Source organism: Euprymna scolopes, chromosome 4, assembly GCF_053919585.1.
Source record: "Euprymna scolopes isolate OS-2025 chromosome 4, ASM5391958v1, whole genome shotgun sequence".
NCBI lineage: Eukaryota > Metazoa > Mollusca > Cephalopoda > Sepiida > Sepiolidae > Euprymna > Euprymna scolopes.
This window is the reverse complement of record NC_136485.1, coordinates 89,339,639-89,361,788: the sequence shown is the minus strand read 5'-3', so window position 1 is coordinate 89,361,788 and position 22,150 is coordinate 89,339,639. Positions and strand designations below refer to the sequence as shown.

General features: G+C 25.7%; 1 protein-coding gene across 1 annotated transcript in view; it reads right to left on the bottom strand.

Moving 5' to 3' along the window:
* LOC145268768 (acetylcholine receptor subunit alpha-like 1) overlaps positions 1–22,150 on the bottom strand; it is a 95,075-nt gene that overhangs the window by 673 nt on the left and 72,252 nt on the right. The window contains exons 3-4 of the mRNA XM_080124372.1: positions 5,588–5,697; positions 2,209–3,259 (exon numbers count right to left, since the gene is read on the bottom strand). Coding sequence (XP_079980498.1) covers positions 2,209–3,259; positions 5,588–5,697 — 1,161 coding nt within the window. The remainder of the gene's footprint in view (positions 1–2,208; positions 3,260–5,587; positions 5,698–22,150) is intronic.

Sequence of the window (22,150 nt, the reverse complement as noted above, 5' to 3'; positions counted from 1 at the left end):
TGAACTTAAATCAATATTTTAACAATTCGCTTCAAGTTAAAAGGTTTACAGAGTTATAATTTTCCAAGTTGGCCTCCTGATATTCCTCGACTAAACTCTAATCATCCTAGTACTATGTGATACGCAAAATATAACCTCTCCTTGAATGACCATTCGTACGTGGTGAGGATCCACATTATTTTCGAGGTTAACCTCTTAATATGCATGAGCATAGACAAAATATAACGCACCTAGAGAATTAAACCTCGAGCACAAATTCTGTTATTTCACGATTAGCAGTAGTTCCAGCTACATTCACTAACAAACTGAAATCTGGAATGAGCGTCAGTTTATAAATCATCACAAATGCATTCGATGTATTTTGTTGTATCGTCTTACATTGTGCATTTATGGATGTTCACGCTCTCGTTTGTATAAGATGGATGCTTGATAATCTAGTTTCCCTCCAAAAGAATTCAGTTTATTTGAAACGTAATAATATTTGACCTTCATGCTGCTGTTAAGTTTATCATATTTCAAAGTGACGCTTTTTTTACAAAGAACCCACATTAATCTCCAGTCGCCGCAATCTTTTCGCATGACAACCCCAATCGCAGAGTCAGCATATATTGGAATAAAACACTATTCTAGCTGCATGAACTGCGATGAAAGGCATAGAGTGAGAGAATAAAACGATTAGTAGTAGCAATTGTGAGAAAGAGTGTTCGAGCATGAGGTAAATAAATAAATAACGTAAATAAAAACAAAGAAAATCTTGCAAATTACAAAACATAATCAAATTGTAATGCAGGGTTCAGGGCTGTGAGATGTAATCATTCATTACAAGCAACGCCAAGTGTACATTAAATTAGTAAAGATGATTGGGAATTGTAACATTACCAACTTTCGCGTATTCTTTCAATTATCGTTTTTATAGTTGAAACAGAGGAAATCATAGACTTTAAAATCGATTATTCATTAATAAAAAGATTTCACTTGTGTTACAATATCTTATAGTTTAATAGTTTAATTTAATTAAACGCAAATATATTGAGCAATGTATCTCACATCTAAACAACAAGTAATATACGATACTTGGAGATAAAGGAGTCAAATTTAAATATTTGTACACATTAAATAAATTTGATAAAAAATTGCTATTACGAAGCTGATCTTTTGATGTTGAAAATAGGATTTGAATTTAACATTATACATCGTCTGTAAATATTGCTCATTGTTTTGTTACGTTTACTGTTAAACGTTTCAGACTTGCAAGTAAGAATTGAGTGTTCATCATCATTGTATCTTAAAAAAACAGGCAAATAAGGTTGGATTATTATTATTATTATTATTATTATTATTATTATTATTATTATTATTATTATTATTATTTCTTGAAATATGGATTTTAAATGGGAGGTGGCCATCCAGATCTGCAATCATTGTAACACACGGACGCTTAGGTCATCATGATAATAAGAAAAAAAATACTATCAACACTAGAATCGATTCAAAATTAGTTCATTTTTTTCTGGACGAAAAAAAAAAAATGCAGAAACGTATTTCTAATGTCGGTTTCCATGTAATTCTATCATCATACAATAATAGCATTAATAAAAATATGTAGATGAAAATTATATTTACAAATTCAGCATTTATTTTATAAAATAAATACTAACCGGTGGTTACTGCATTACTATACTAATGTCGTCAACAATAATTTAACAGTCACGAAATTAATTCCATATTTTAAATTTTAATTAAATACTTGTTTTTCAGGGAATAAAATAAATATATGGCTTGATATGTTTGCTTGGTAAACTATTCTCTTTCAATTGCCTGCCCCAATCTACAAATAATTATTTATAAATGACACAAACTTTAGTCTCTTATAACGATTGACGTTCTAATTTTAAGCTGCGCAAAGAAAAGTCATCTTTTGGATATGTTTTGAACGATTTCAAGAAATATTAAAAATCTCTCTAAAACATAATTATGACCAACTTAAATTAGACTTGGATTTAAGTAAAACAACGAATTAAAAAATAACTTGATGATTTATGACAATATGAAGCGTGTATGTTTTTATTATAATGTGAAGTAGTAATTTAACACTTGTAAAATCATATATTTACAATGTAGTAAAAATGGATAACACATATTAATGATACTTCTGAATCTATTATATGTGAACGTGTCACATACGACGATATTCAACTTTTTCCTTACCTCTTGTCCTTCTTCGGCGTCCTTTTTGGTACTTGCGATATATTCAACATTGCTTATTAGTTCTTCAAGCTCCCGGATGGCAAATTCCTCCATCGACTCTGGATCTTTTTCCAATTTTCCTGGATCCGGCTCATCAATCGGATGCTGATATTGATGCGTATGTTGCATGTTTTCATACGTATGAACATCGGCCCGGGTGTTGAGCGAACTCAGACGTGAGTCGACGGACGGTTCACGCATCTCGAAGCCGTCCACTGTATGAATGGACATCTTACCCGGCTGCACATCTCCGTCGTCGTCAAATTGTGGGCGCCGCATATTTAACAATGTGGGTAGCCATTCCATTAAGTAATGACGTACCCAGTCAGACATGGAGTGTGTCGTTGTCGTACGGTAGTTGATGTTGAGTACATATACAGTGAGAATGAGTGATGCAGTTACGAGCAACATGGTGAAAAGCAGATATTTGCCAATCAGTGGAATTACGAGTGACGTAGTTGGAGTGATTTCGGACAACAGCATGAAGAACACTGTCATAGCCAAGAGGATAGAAATAGACAGTGTCATTTTTTCTCCACTCACTGACGGCAGGTAAAAAACTAAAACGGTCAAGAACGAGATGGACACGCAAGGGACGATCAAATTCATAGCATAGAACTGAGGGTTTCGACGAAGCTTTATTCTGAACGTAATATCTGGATACGGTTCCGCGCAACATGGGTAGAATTTATCTTTTTTGGTGGCGGTTACGTTGAGGACGTCCCATTCGCTGTTCTCAGAATATCCTTTCAGGTCGATTCCCATCGTGTTGAAAATGCTTCCGTTTTCATTTGTCGTCCCAAACTTTTGACAAAAATGGATCAAGTCTACTTGATTGCCATCATAGGTCCAAGAACCAAACTTCATGAAGCATAATTGCGTGTCAAAAGGGAAATATTCCACGTCAATTGGGCAGTAGGTCTTGTAAATGGCTGGAGGCTCCCAAGATATGCGACCGTCGTAATATACCGTCGCTTTGGTCATCATGGTGATAACAAAATCTCCATCGGCACTAGAATAGATACAGTATTAGACAATTTAGCAATGAATAGAAAGAAACATATTTTTAAAAATACCTAAACAAATTTTATTGTAAAATAATAAAAAATGTACAAATTTCACAAAAATCGCAAGTATCTGAATTTTAAAGAAGGACGTTAATATGTTTTTACTTCTTTTGCCCAAACTAATTTAAACTAAATATAGGCTACATTACCCATCTTTACATTTAGCAGTTATGTTCAAAAATTCATAAAGATCAATTAAACTATACATAGAAAGATATGCACATACTTAACTCCGTATATTATATATGTTCATGTATCTCTATCTATTACATAAAAGTTCTTTGATATGACAGGGCCACGTTCGAAATGAATGAAATACAATCACTGCAACGAGGCATGTGAAACTTTCTCCTGTTGCACGGCGAAAAGTCCCTAATAAGAGCAGGTAACCAATCGGCTTGTTTGAGAAATAAATGAGTTCATCGATTTCGATGACAGTAAAATATGAGTGTGACACATTCTGTATCATGATTCAATCCCGAGCAACGTTGAGTCTCCCTGCTATTATATATATATATATATATATATATATATATATATATATATACATACATATATATATATATATATATATATATATATATATATATATATATATATATATATATATATATACATATTAGCGGGACGCGTGTACCGGCGTTGCACGATAGAAAGTATGCCCCATTTCACCTGTAAAAAAAAAACAAAAACTACTGTTGTTAGTAGCCAAAATGAATTTACCGTAGCGAGGTCCTGATGCATTTCAAATATACTTATATATTGAAAAGTTTAGCTTCCAAATAATTGAGTATATTTTTTAATATATTGCTCCGATAAAAATATTAAGGAAATATATAGCGTAAATACAATTGCAGGAAAAATAATTTTATTTTATTTCATTCATTAAATTTCCGTATTTATTTTTCCGCAGAATAATAAAAAAAAAGTCGTCATCGAAGAAGATGATGGCGTTTGTTAATTTTATGTTTTAGGAAAAATCTTGATGTAAAACTAAAAAATAATTGGGAGCTGGCCTGTTCAATGTATAAAGATGTAATGTAATGTGTAGTTGTGAAACATATTCAGTGGACACGCAGTGTGTTTTATGCTAAAAGAAATCAGTTTTAAGAATTCGTTGTCACAAATATCTCTTCTAGCGACGCTATAGTGTAATGTCACTAAGCGTTCGTTTATGAAGCGAATAATTTGATTACAGAATATGGGAATTTTCAGAGCTCAGCCAATCAAAATGGACGGAATTTGGCGAGGAAGAGTTTATTATTTATGAATCGGAAATAGGAAAGAGTAGGTTATCTCTATGTATATATAAGCTAGTTATGATCGGTATGAGCACAGTATTTGTGGAACATGTAGAATAGTTTCCGGTGAAAACTGGTAGCGGGGGTAAGACTAAATATTTAGAGAGAACACTAGAAACTCCTTCCTCTGAAGATGTTGCGATTGTGATTGTGCTGCTCGTCGCATGCAATTTTATTATCACGACTGAATGAGTCTACAATGGTCCAAAAGCTACATATAATAGTGTCTATTAGGATAGATGTATTGAATTTGTATGTGGAACCTGTTGTTACAAACTTACGATACTGTTGTCAATAGAGGAATTTCTGCATTCATTTTATTATATACGAGAAAAATAAATAGTAAATCTTTTATAGATATATAAATAGATATATAGATAGATAGAAATAAAAGTAAGAAAGAGGACGATTAATATATTCTCTTCTCTTATCTTGCATATCTATGTTTTCCATAACAGTAAAAATAATATAATACTTCATATATTTCTGATGAGGTATTCATATAATTATATTGTTGTATTGCGTTGTAATATTTAAGATTTTAATACTTACACGTAGTTCTAATAACAGGGTTGCCCCATGATAATCTTCACTATATAGTTGTATAAACGCAGTTTTTATACAGCTTCCACCTGAGAAGTATAATTTTGGTTGCTTCGAAATGTTTTGGAGTTGATATCTTACACCTATTAAAGTGTGTAATTATGATCTAAATGTGTCACAGTTTTATTAACCCGTTTTCTGATGGATATTATAAATTATACATCATTTTTACCAAATTAGAGTAAACCATTTCTAATGAAATAAATTATGCGATCAATTTCCAAGAAAAAGCTCACCTGATTAAATAGATTTACCGTGATTCAAACGAAATTTAAACAATAATTGAATGACACAAAACCATGCAGATTCTATAATAATACTCCAATCATTTCATGCTCCAACCATAACATGCACACATCTACTACTTACTTGTTATAAACAACAATGTCAGGAATCCACAATTCTTCTGATGGAATATGTAACTCTGTCTCACCTCCAAAATCATCAGGATTCCATGTCAACCGCAGATCGTACCATTCCTTGAAACAAAAATATGAAATTAGCATTATTATTGAAATCTTTGTTTTTACATGTATGAGACAGTGTTATCGAGGAAATTTCTCAGTTGTTCATTATATAGAGACTGTGTTATTGTCCGGCTGGTTCCATTCTGCCTCTGGAAAAATAAATTAAATGTATTCAACATCTCATTATTTTGATTGGTTTTATATTCAATGAAAGATCTATTTCTCTTTGAATCGACGTTTATAAATCCGGTCTTCTGCCCTGTTTTCTAGTATCGTTTAAATAAAAACACACATTTGGTAAATTTTCATGCACACAGACAATTGTATTGTTCATCTAACACGGTTTCTCTACTTTCTTATAGTTTTATATTCTGAAAGTTACACATGTGAGAATAGAGTTTGTGGTAAGCATGCATGAATAATACTTAGCATAGAAAATAATATCGATGCACATATTTATGTACATAGCTTACATATTTATCGATGCACATATTTATGTACATAATTTACATATTTTTCAATGCACATATTTATGTCCATAATTAACATATTTTTCGATGCACATATTTATGTCCATAATTTACATATTTATCGATGCACATATTTATGTCCATAATTTATATATTTATCGATGCACATATTTATGTCCATAATTTACATATTTTTCAATGCACATATTTACGTCCATAATTTACATATTTTTCAATGGACATATTTATGTACATAATTTACATATTTATCGATGCACATATTTATGTACATAATTTACATATTTATCGATGCTCATATTTATGTACATAATTTACATATTTATCGATGCACATATTTATGTCCATAATTTACATATTTTTCGATGCACATATTTATGTCCATAATTCACATATTTATCGATGCACATATTTATGTCCATAATTTACATATTTATCGATGCACATATTTATGTAAATAATTTACATATTTTTCGATGCACATAGTTATGTCCATTATTTACATATTTTTCGATGCACATATTTATGTCCATAATTTACATATTTATCAATGCACATATTTATGTACATAATTTACATATTTATCAATGCACATATTTATGTACATAATTTACATATTTTTCGATGCCCATATTTATGTCCATAATTTACATATTTATCGATGCTCATATTTATGCACATAATTTACACATTTTTCGATGCACATATTTATGCACATAATTTACATATTTATCGATGCACATATTTATGTACATAATTTACATATTTATCGATGCTCATATTTATGCACATAATTTACATATTTATCGATGCACATATTTATGCACATAATTTATATATTTTTCGATGCACATATTTCTGCACACAATTTACATATTTATGCACATAATTTACATATTTTTCGATGCTCATATTTATGCACATAATTTACACATTTTTCGATGCACATATTTATGCACATAAGTTACATATTTTTCGATGCACATATTTATGCACATAATTTACATATTTTTCGAGGCTCATATTACTGTACATACCTTACATATTTATCGATGCACATATTATTGCACATAATTTACATATTTATCGATGCACATATTTATGTACATAATTTACATATTTTTTGATGCACATATTTATGTAGATAATTTAAATATTTATCGATGAACATATTTATGTACATAATTTAAATATTTATCGATGCACATATTTATGTACATAATTTACATATTTATCGATGCACATATTTATGTCCATAATTTACATATTTTTCGATGCACATATTTATGTAGATAATTTAAACATTTATCGATGCACATATTTATGTACATAATTTACATATTTATCGATGCACATATTTATGTACATAATTTACATATTTATCGATGCACATATTTATGTCCATAATTTACATATTTATCGATGCACATATTTATGTACATAATTTACATATTTATCGATGCACATATTAATGCACATAATTTACATATTTTTCGAGGCTCATATTACTGTACATACCTTACATATAAATCGATGCACATATTTATGCACATAATTTACATATTTTTCAATGCACATATTTATGTACATAATTTACATATTTATCGATGCACATATTCATGCACATAATTTACATATTTTTCGATGCACATATTTATGTACATAATTTACATATTTATCAATGCACCTATTTATTACATAATTTACATATTTATCGATGCACATATTTATACACATAATGTATATATTCTTCGAGGCTCATATTTATGTCCATAATTTACATATCTATCGATGCACATATTTATGTACATAATTTACATATTTTTCGATGCACATAATTATGCACATAATTTACTAATGTTTCGATGCACATATTTATGCACATAATTTACATATTTTCGAGGCACGTATTTATGCACATAATTTACATATTTTTTGATGTACATATTTATGTACATAATTAGCATATTTATAGATGCACATGGTTATGTTCATAATTTACATATTATTCGATGCACATATTTATGTACATAATTTATATATTTTTCGATGCACATGTTCATGCAAATAATTTGCATATTTTCGATGCACATATTTATGTACATAATTTATTTATTTTTCGATGCACATATATATGTACAGAATTTACATATTTTTCGAAGCCCGTATTTATGTACATAATTTACATATTTTTTGTTGCAGATATTTATGTACATAATTTACATATTAATCGACACATATTTATGTACATACCTTACATACTTATCGATGCACATATTTATGTAGATAATTTACATATTTATCGATGCACTTATTTATGTACATAGTTTACATATTTTTCGATGCACATATTTATGCACATAATTTACATATTTATCGATGCACATATTTATGCACATAATTTACATATTTATCGATGCACATATTTATGCACATAATTTACATATTTATCGATGCACATATTTATGCACATAATTTACATATTTATCGATGCACATATTTATGCACATAATTTACATATTTATCGATGCACATATTTATGTACATAATTTAAATATTTTTCGAAGCACATAATCTTGTATATAATTTACATATTTATCGATGCACACATTTATGTACATAATTCACATATTAATCGGTGCACATATTTATGTAAATATTTTATATATTTTTGATGAAAATATTTATGTACATAATTTACCTATTTTTCGAAACAAATATTTTTGTACATAATTTACATATTATTCGATGCACATATTTATGTACATAATTTACATATTCATCGATGCACATATTTATGTACATAATTTACATATTTATCGATGCACATATTTGTGTACATAATTAAAATATTTTTAGATGCACATATTTATGTACATAATTTGCATGCTTATCGATGCACATATTTATGTACATAATTTACATATTTATTGATGCCCATATTTATGTACATAATTTATATATTTATCGATGCACATATTTATGCACATAATTTACATATTTTCGAGGCACATATTTATGCACATAATTTACATATTTTTTTATGTACATATTTATGTACATAATTAGCATATTTATAGATGCACATATTTATGTACATAATTTACATATTTTTCGATGCACATATTTATGTACATAATTTATATATTTTTCGATGCACATGTTCATGCAAATAATTTGCATATTTTTCGATGCACATATTTATGTACATAATTTATTTAGTTTTCGATGCACATATATATGTACAGAATTTACATATTTTTCGAAGCCCGTATTTATGTACATAATTTACATATTTTTCGTTGCAGATATTTATGTACATAATTTACATATTAATCGACACATAATTATGTACATACCTTACATACTTATCGATGCACATATTTATGTAGATAATTTACATATTTCTCGATGCAAATATTATTGTACATAATTTACATATTTATCGATGCTCATATTTATGTACATAATTTACATATTTATCGATGCACATATTTATGTCCATAATGTACATATTTTTCGATGCACATATTTATGTCCATAATTTACATATTTATCGATTCACATATTTATGTCCATAATTTACATATTTTTCGATGCACATATTTATGTCCATAATTTACATATTTTTCGATGCACATATTTATGTCCATAATTTACATATTTATCAATGCACATATTTATGTACATAATTTACATATTTATCAATGCACATATTTATGTACATAATTTACATATTTATCGATGCTCATATTTATGCACATAATTTACACAGTTTTCTATGCACATATTTATGCACATAATTTACATATTTATCGATGCACATATTTATGTACATAATTTACATATTTATCGATGCTCATATTTATGCACATAATTTACATATTTATCGATGCACATATTTATGCACATAATTTATATATTTTTCGATGCACATATTTATGCACATAATTTACATATTTATCGATGCACATATTTATGCACATAATTTACATATTTTTCGATGCTCATATTTATGCACATAATTTACACATTTTTCGATGCACATATTTATGCACATAATTTACATATTTTTCGATGCACATATTTATGCACATAAGTTACATATTTTTCGAGGCTCATATTACTGTACATACCTTACATATTTATCGATGCACATATTTATGTACATAATTTACATATTTTTTGATGGACATATTTATGTAGATAATTTAAATATTTATCGATGAACATATTTATGTACATAATTTAAATATTTATCGATGCACATATTTATGTACATAATTTACATATTTATCGATGCACATATTTATGTCCATAATTTACATATTTTTCGATGCACATATTTATGTAGATAATTTAAACATTTATCGATGCACATATTTATGTACATAATTTACGTATTTATCGATGCACATATTTATGTACATAATTTACATATTAATCGATGCACATATTTATGTCCATAATTTACATATTTATCGATGCACATATTTATGTACATAATTTACATATTTATCGATGCACATATTAATGCACATAATTTACATATTTTTCGAGGCTCATATTACTGTACATACCTTACATATTAATCGATGCACATATTTATGCACATAATTTACATATTTTTCAATGCACATATTTATGTACATAATTTACATATTTATCGATGCTAATATTCATGCACATAATTTACATATTTTTCGATGCACATATTTATGTACACAATTTACATATTTATCAATGCACCTATTTATTACATAATTTACATATTTATCGATGCACATATTTATACACATAATTTATATATTCTTCGAGGCTCATATTTATGTCCATAATTTACATATTTTTCGATGCACATATTTATGTCCATTATTTACATATTTTTCGATGCACATATTTATGTCCATAATTTACATATTTATCAATGCACATATTTATGTACATAATTTACATATTTATCAATGCACATATTTATGTACATAATTTACATATTTTTCGATGCCCATATTTATGTCCATAATTTACATATTTATCGATGCTCATATTTATGCACATAATTTACACATTTTTCGATGCACATATTTATGCACATAATTTACATATTTATCGATGCACATATTTATGTACATAATTTACATATTTATCGATGCTCATATTTATGCACATAATTTACATATTTATCGATGCACATATTTATGCACATAATTTATATATTTTTCGATGCACATATTTCTGCACATAATTTACATATTTATGCACATAATTTACATATTAATCGATGCTCATATTTATGCACATAATTTACACATTTTTCGATGCACATATTTATGCACACAATTTACTAATTTTTCGATGCACATATTTATGCACACAATTTACTAATTTTTTGATGCACATATTTATGCACATAATTTACATATTTTCGAGGCACATATTTATGCACATAATTTACATATTTTTTTATGTACATATTTATGTACATAATTAGCATATTTATAGATGCACATATTTATGTACATAATTTACATATTTTTCGATGCACATAATTATGTACATAATTTATATATTTTTCGATGCACATGTTCATGCAAATAATTTGCATATTTTTCGATGCACATATTTATGTACATAATTTATTTAGTTTTCGATGCACATATATATGTACAGAATTTACATATTTTTCGAAGCCCGTATTTATGTACATAATTTACATATTTTTCGTTGCAGATATTTATGTACATAATTTACATATTAATCGACACATAATTATGTACATACCTTACATACTTATCGATGCACATATTTATGTAGATAATTTACATATTTTTCGATGCACATATTTATGTCCATAATTTACATATTTTTCGATGCACATATTTATGTCCATAATTTACATATTTATCAATGCACATATTTATGTACATAATTTACATATTTATCAATGCACATATTTATGTACATAATTTACATATTTTTCGATGCCCATATTTATGTCCATAATTTACATATTTATCGATGCTCATATTTATGCACATAATTTACACAGTTTTCTATGCACATATTTATGCACATAATTTACATATTTATCGATGCACATATTTATGTACATAATTTACATATTTATCGATGCTCATATTTATGCACATAATTTACATATTTATCGATGCACATATTTATGCACATAATTTATATATTTTTCGATGCACATATTTATGCACATAATTTACATATTTATCGATGCACATATTTATGCACATAATTTACATATTTTTCGATGCTCATATTTATGCACATAATTTACACATTTTTCTATGCACATATTTATGCACATAAGTTACATATTTTTCGATGCACATATTTATGCACATAATTTACATATTTTTCGAGGCTCATATTACTGTACATACCTTACATATTTATCGATGCACATATTATTGCACATAATTTACATATTTATCGATGCACATATTTATGTACATAATTTACATATTTTTTGATGCACATATTTATGTAGATAATTTAAATATTTATCGATGAACATATTTATGTACATAATTTAAATATTTATCGATGCACATATTTATGTACATAATTTACATATTTATCGATGCACATATTTATGTCCATAATTTACATATTTTTCGATGCACATATTTATGTAGATAATTTAAACATTTATCGATGCACATATTTATGTACATAATTTACATATTTATCGATGCACATATTTATGTACATAATTTACATATTTATCGATGCACATATTTATGTCCATAATTTACATATTTATCGATGCACATATTTATGTACATAATTTACATATTTATCGATGCACATATTAATGCACATAATTTACATATTTTTCGAGGCTCATATTACTGTACATACCTTACATATAAATCGATGCACATATTTATGCACATAATTTACATATTTTTCAATGCACATATTTATGTACATAATTTACATATTTATCGATGCACATATTCATGCACATAATTCACATATTTTTCGATGCACATATTTATGTACATAATTTACATATTTATCAATGCACCTATTTATTACATAATTTACATATTTATCGATGCACATATTTATACACATAATGTATATATTCTTCGAGGCTCATATTTATGTCCATAATTTACATATCTATCGATGCACATATTTATGTACATAATTTACATATTTTTCGATGCACATAATTATGCAATAATTTACTAATGTTTCGATGCACATATTTATGCACATAATTTACATATTTTCGAGGCACGTATTTATGCACATAATTTACATATTTTTTGATGTACATATTTATGTACATAATTAGCATATTTATAGATGCACATGGTTATGTTCATAATTTACATATTATTCGATGCACATATTTATGTACATAATTTATATATTTTTCGATGCACATGTTCATGCAAATAATTTGCATATTTTTCGATGCACATATTTATGTACATAATTTATTTATTTTTCGATGCACATATATATGTACAGAATTTACATATTTTTCGAAGCCCGTATTTATGTACATAATTTACATATTTTTTGTTGCAGATATTTATGTACATAATTTACATATTAATCGACACATATTTATGTACATACCTTACATACTTATCGATGCACATATTTATGTAGATAATTTACATATTTATCGATGCACTTATTTATGTACATAGTTTACATATTTTTCGATGCACATATTTATGCACATAATTTACATATTCATCGATGCACATATTTATGCACATAATTTACATATTTATCGATGCACATATTTATGCACATAATTTACATATTTATCGATGCACATATTTATGCACATAATTTACATATTTATCGATGCACATATTTATGCACATAATTTACATATTTATCGATGCACATATTTATGTACATAATTTAAATATTTTTCGAAGCACATAATCTTGTATATAATTTACATATTTATCGATGCACACATTTATGTACATAATTCACATATTAATCGGTGCACATATTTATGTAAATATTTTATATATTTTTGATGAAAATATTTATGTACATAATTTACCTATTTTTCGAAACAAATATTTTTGTACATAATTTACATATTATTCGATGCACATATTTATGTACATAATTTACATATTCATCGATGCACATATTTATGTACATAATTTACATATTTATCGATGCACATATTTGTGTACATAATTAAAATGTTTTTAGATGCACATATTTATGTACATAATTTGCATGCTTATCGATGCACATATTTATGTACATAATTTACATATTTATTGATGCCCATATTTATGTACATAATTTATATATTTATCGATGCACATATTTATGCACATAATTTACATATTTTTGAGGCACATATTTATGCACATAATTTACATATTTTTTGATGTACATATTTATGTACATAATTAGCATATTTATAGATGCACATATTTATGTACATAATTTACATATTTTTCGATGCACATATTTATGTACATAATTTATATATTTTTCGATGCACATGTTCATGCAAATAATTTGCATATTTTTCGATGCACATATTTATGTACATAATTTATTTAGTTTTCGATGCACATATATATGTACAGAATTTACATATTTTTCGAAGCCCGTATTTATGTACATAATTTACATATTTTTCGTTGCAGATATTTATGTACATAATTTACATATTAATCGACACATAATTATGTACATACCTTACATACTTATCGATGCACATATTTATGTAGATAATTTACATATTTCTCGATGCACATATTATTGTACATAATTTACATATTTATCGATGCTCATATTTATGTACATAATTTACATATTTATCGATGCACATATTTATGTCCATAATGTACATATTTTTCGATGCACATATTTATGTCCATAATTTACATATTTATCGATGCACATATTTATATCCATAATTTACATATTTATCGATTCACATATTTATGTCCATAATTTACATATTTTTCGATGCACATATTTATGTCCATAATTTACATATTTTTCGATGCACATATTTATGTCCATAATTTACATATTTATCAATGCACATATTTATGTACATAATTTACATATTTATCAATGCACATGTTTATGTACATAATTTACATATTTATCGATGCTCATATTTATGAACATAATTTACACAGTTTTCTATGCACATATTTATGCACATAATTTACATATTTATCGATGCACATATTCATGTACATAATTTACATATTTATCGATGCTCATATTTATGCACATAATTTACATATTTATCGATGCACATATTTATGCACATAATTTATATATTTTTCGATGCACATATTTATGCACATAATTTACATATTTATCGATGCACATATTTATGCACATAATTTACATATTTTTCGATGCTCATATTTATGCACATAATTTACACATTTTTCGATGCACATATTTATGCACATAAGTTACATATTTTTCGATGCACATATTTATGCACATAATTTACATATTTTTCGAGGCTCATATTACTGTACATACCTTACATATTTATCGATGCACATATTTATGCACATAATTTACATATTTATCGATGCACATATTTATGTACATAATTTACATATCTTTTGATGCACATATTTATGTACATAATTTAAATATTTATCGATGCACATATTTATGTACATAATTTACATATTTATCGATGCACATATTTATGTCCATAATTTACATATTTTTCGATGCACATATTTATGTAGATAATTTACATATTTATCGATGCACATATTTATGTACATAATTTACATATTTATCGATGCACATATTAATGCACATAATTTACATATTTTTCGAGGCTCATATTACTGTACATACCTTACATATTAATCGATGCACATATTTATGCACATAATTTACATATTTTTCAATGCACATATTTATGTACATAATTTACATATTTATCGATGCACATATTCATGCACATAATTTACATATTTTTCGATGCACATATTTATGTACATAATTTACATATTTATCAATGCACCTATTTATTACATAATTTACATATTTATCGATGCACATATTTATACACATAATTTATATATTCTTCGAGGCTCATATTTATGTCCATAATTTACATATTTTTCGATGCACATATTTATGTCCATTATTTACATATTTTTCGATGCACATATTTATGTCCATAATTTACATATTTATCAATGCACATATTTATGTACATAATTTACATATTTATCAATGCACATATTTATGTACATAATTTACATATTTTTCGATGCTCATATTTATGTCCATAATTTACATATTTATCGATGCTCATATTTATGCACATAATTTACACATTTTTCGATGCACATATTTATGCACATAATTTACATATTTATCGATGCACATATTTATGTACATAATTTACATATTTATCGATGCTCATATTTATGCACATAATTTACATATTTATCGATGCACATATTTATGCACATAATTTATATATTTTTCGATGCACATATTTCTGCACATAATTTACATATTTATGCACATAATTTACATATTTTTCGATGCTCATATTTATGCACATAATTTACACATTTTTCGATGCACATATTTATGCACACAATTTACTAATTTTTCGATGTACATATTTATGCACACAATTTACTAATTTTTCGATGCACATATTTATGCACATAATTTACATATTTTCGAGGCACATATTTATGCACATAATTTACATATTTTTTTATGTACATATTTATGTACATAATTAGCATATTTATAGATGCACATATTTATGTACATAATTTACATATTTTTCGATGCACATAATTATGTACATAATTTATATATTTTTCGATGCACATGTTCATGCAAATAATTTGCATATTTTTCGATGCACCTATTTATGTACATAATTTATTTAGTTTTCGATGCACATATATATGTACAGAATTTACATATTTTTCGAAGCCCGTATTTATGTACATAATTTACATATTTTTCGTTGCAGATATTTATGTACATAATTTACATATAAATCGACACATAATTATGTACATACCTTACATACTTATCGATGCACATATTTATGTAGATAATTTACATATTTTTCGATGCACATATTTATGTCCATAATTTACATATTTTTCGATGCACATATTTATGTCCATAATTTACATATTTATCAATGCACATATTTATGTACATAATTTACATATTTATCAATGCACATATTTATGTACATAATTTACATATTTTTCGATGCCCATATTTATGTCCATAATTTACATATTTATCGATGCTCATATTAATGCACATAATTTACACAGTTTTCTATGCACATATTTATGCACATAATTTACATATTTATCGATGCACATATTTATGTACATAATTTACATATTTATCGATGCTCATATTTATGCACATAATTTACATATTTATCGATGCACATATTTATGCACATAATTTATATATTTTTCGATGCACATATTTATGCACATAATTTACATATTTATCGATGCACATATTTATGCACATAATTTACATATTTTTCGATGCTCATATTTATGCACATAATTTACACATTTTTCGATGCACATATTTATGCACATAAGTTACATATTTTTCGATGCACATATTTATGCACATAATTTACATATTTTTCGAGGCTCATATTACTGTACATACCTTACATATTTATCGATGCACATATTATTGCACATAATTTACATATTTATCGATGCACATATTTATGTACATAATTTACATATTTTTTGATGCACATATTTATGTAGATAATTTAAATATTTATCGATGAACATATTTATGTTCATAATTTAAATATTTATCGATGCACATATTTATGTACATATTTTACATATTTATCGATGCACATATTTATGTCCATAATTTACATATTTTTCGATGCACATATTTATGTAGATAATTTAAACATTTATCGATGCACATATTTATGTACATAATTTACATATTTATCGATGCACATATTTATGTACATAATTTACATATTTATCGATGCACATATTTATGTCCATAATTTACATATTTATCGATGCACATATTTATGTACATAATTTACATGTTTATCGATGCACATATTAATGCACATAATTTACATATTTTTCGAGGCTCATATTACTGTACATACCTTACATATTAATCGATGCACATATTTATGCACATAATTTACATATTTTTCAATGCACATATTTATGTACATAATTTACATATTTATCGATGCACATATTCATGCACATAATTTACATATTTTTCGATGCACATATTTATGTACATAATTTACATATTTATCAATGCACCTATTTATTACATAATTTACATATTTATCGATGCACATATTTATACACATAATGTATATATTCTTCGAGGCTCATATTTATGTCCATAATTTACATATTTATCGATGCACATATTTATGTACATAATTTACATATTTTTCGATGCACATAATTATGCACATAATTTACTAATGTTTCGATGCACATATTTATGCACATAATTTACATATTTTCGAGGCACGTATTTATGCACATAATTTACATATTTTTTGATGTACATATTTATGTACATAATTAGCATATTTATAGATGCACATGGTTATGTTCATAATTTACATATTATTCGATGCACATATTTATGTACATAATTTATATATTTTTCGATGCACATGTTCATGCAAATTATTTGCATATTTTTCGATGCACATATTTATGTACATAATTTATTTATTTTTCGATGCACATATATATGTACAGAATTTACATATTTTTCGAAGCCCGTATTTATGTACATAATTTACATATTTTTTGTTGCAGATATTTATGTACATAATTTACATATTAATCGACACATATTTATGTACATACCTTACATACTTATCGATGCACATATTTATGTAGATAATTTACATATTTATCGATGCACTTATTTATGTACATAGTTTACATATTTTTCGATGCACATATTTATGCACATAATTTACATATTTATCGATGCACATATTTATGCACATAATTTACATATTTATCGATGCACATATTTATGCACATAATTTACATATTTATCGATGCACATATTTATGCACATAATTTACATATTTATCGATGCACATATTTATGCACATAATTTACATATTTATCGATGCACATATTTATGTACATAATTTAAATATTTTTCGAAGCACATAATCTTGTATATAATTTACATATTTATCGATGCACACATTTATGTACATAATTCACATATTAATCGGTGCACATATTTATGTAAATATTTTATATATTTTTGATGAAAATATTTATGTACATAATTTACCTATTTTTCGAAACAAATATTTTTGTACATAATTTACATATTATTCGATGCACATATTTATGTACATAATTTACATATTCATCGATGCACATATTTATGTACATAATTTACATATTTATCGATGCACATATTTGTGTACATAATTAAAATATTTTTAGATGCACATATTTATGTACATAATTTACATATTTATTGATGCCCATATTTATGTACATAATTTATATATTTATCGATGCACATATTTATGCACAAAATTTTCATATCTATAGATGCACATATTTATGCGCATAATTTACATATTTATCGATGCACATATTTATGTACATAATTTACATATTTATCGATGCATATATTTATGTACATAATTTACATATTTTTCGATGCATCTATTTATTACATAATTTGCATATTTATAGATGTACATATTTATGTACATAATTTACATATTTTTCGATGCACCTATTTATTACATAATTTACATATTTATCGATGCACATATTTATGCACATAATTTGCATATTTATAGGTGCACATATTTATGCCCATAATTTATATATTTATCGATGCACATATTATGTACATAATTAACATATGGATCGATGCACATATTTATGTACATAATTTGCATATGTATCGATGCACAGATTTATGTACGTAATTTATATATTTAACGATGCACATATTTATGTACATAATTTATATATTTATCGATGCACATATTTATGTACATAATTTATATATTTATCGATGCACATATTTATGTACATAATTTATATATTTATCGATGCACATATTTATGTACACAATTTATATATTTATCGATGCACATATTTATGTACATAATCTATATATTTATCGATGCACATATTTATGTACATAATTTATATATTATTCGATGCACATATTTATGTACATAATTTACATATTTATCGATGCACATATTTATGTACATAATTTGCATATTTATCGATGCACATATTTATGTACGTAATTTATATATTTAACGATGGACATATTTATTTAAATATTTTATATATTTTTGATGCAAATATTTATGTACATAATTTACCTATTTTTATAAACAAATATTTTTGTACATAATTTACATATTTTTCGATGCACATATTTATGTACATAATTTGCATATTTATCGATGCACATATTTATGTACATAATTTACATATTTATCGATGCACATATTTGTGTACATTATTAAAATATTTTTAGATGCACATATTTATGTACATAATTTGCATGTTTATCGATGCACATATTTATGTACATAATTTACATATTTATCGATGCCCATATTTATGTAAATAATTTATATATTTATCGATGCACATATTTTTGCACAAAATTTTTATATCTATAGATGCACATATTTATGCACATAATTTACATATTTATTGATGCACATATTTATGTACATAATTTACATATTTATCGATGCACATATTTATGTACATAATTTACATATTTTTCGATGCATCTTTTTATTACATAATTTGCATATTTATAGATGTACATATTTATGTACATAATTTACATATTTTTCGATGCACGTATTTATTACATAATTTACATATTTATCGATGTATATATTGGTGTACATAATTTACATATTTATCGATGCACATATTTATGCACATAATTTGCATATTTATAGGTGCACATATTTATGCCCATAATTTATATATTTTTCGATGCACATATTATGTACATAATTAACATATGGATCGATGCACATATTTATGTACATAATTTGCATATTTATCGATGCACATATTTATGTACGTAATTTATATATTTAACGATGCACATATTTATGTACATAATTTATATATTTATCGATGCACATATTCATGTACATAATTTATATATTTATCGATGCACATATTTATGTAGATAATTTACATATTTATCGATGCACATATTTATGTACATAATTTGCATATTTATCGATGCACATATTTATGTACGTAATTTATATACTTAACGATGCACATATTTATGTACATAATCTATATATTTATCGATGCACATATTTATGTACATAATTTATATAGTTATCGATGCACATATATATGTAGATAATTTACATATTTATCGATGCACATATTTATGTACATAATTTATATATTTAACGATGCACATATTTATGTACATAATTTATATATTTATCGATGCACATATTTATGTAGATAATTTACATATTTATCGATGCACATATTTATGTACACAATTTACATATTTATAGATGCACACGAATATGCACATAATTTATTAACGGTAATAACCGGTAATATGCACATAATTTATTACCGGTAATAACCGGTAATAAATTAAGAGGGTAAAAATTATTAGAATTAAAAGTTTATTATCAAGTTGAGAATTTTTTTCACTCTTTTGGGTTGTTTTTCTTCATATTCATTATTCCTACGATCTAAACTTGATAATTGATTTCTTACTGCGTAAAATATTTTAAACATAATAGCGTTTTAACAATGAGAGAATGGTTGGGGTTAGGAATCTTTCCTATGAGTAGGAAAACTGTTGAGGCATCACTCTTGTGCAGACTCCTTCTCAAATAAGCGAAAAAT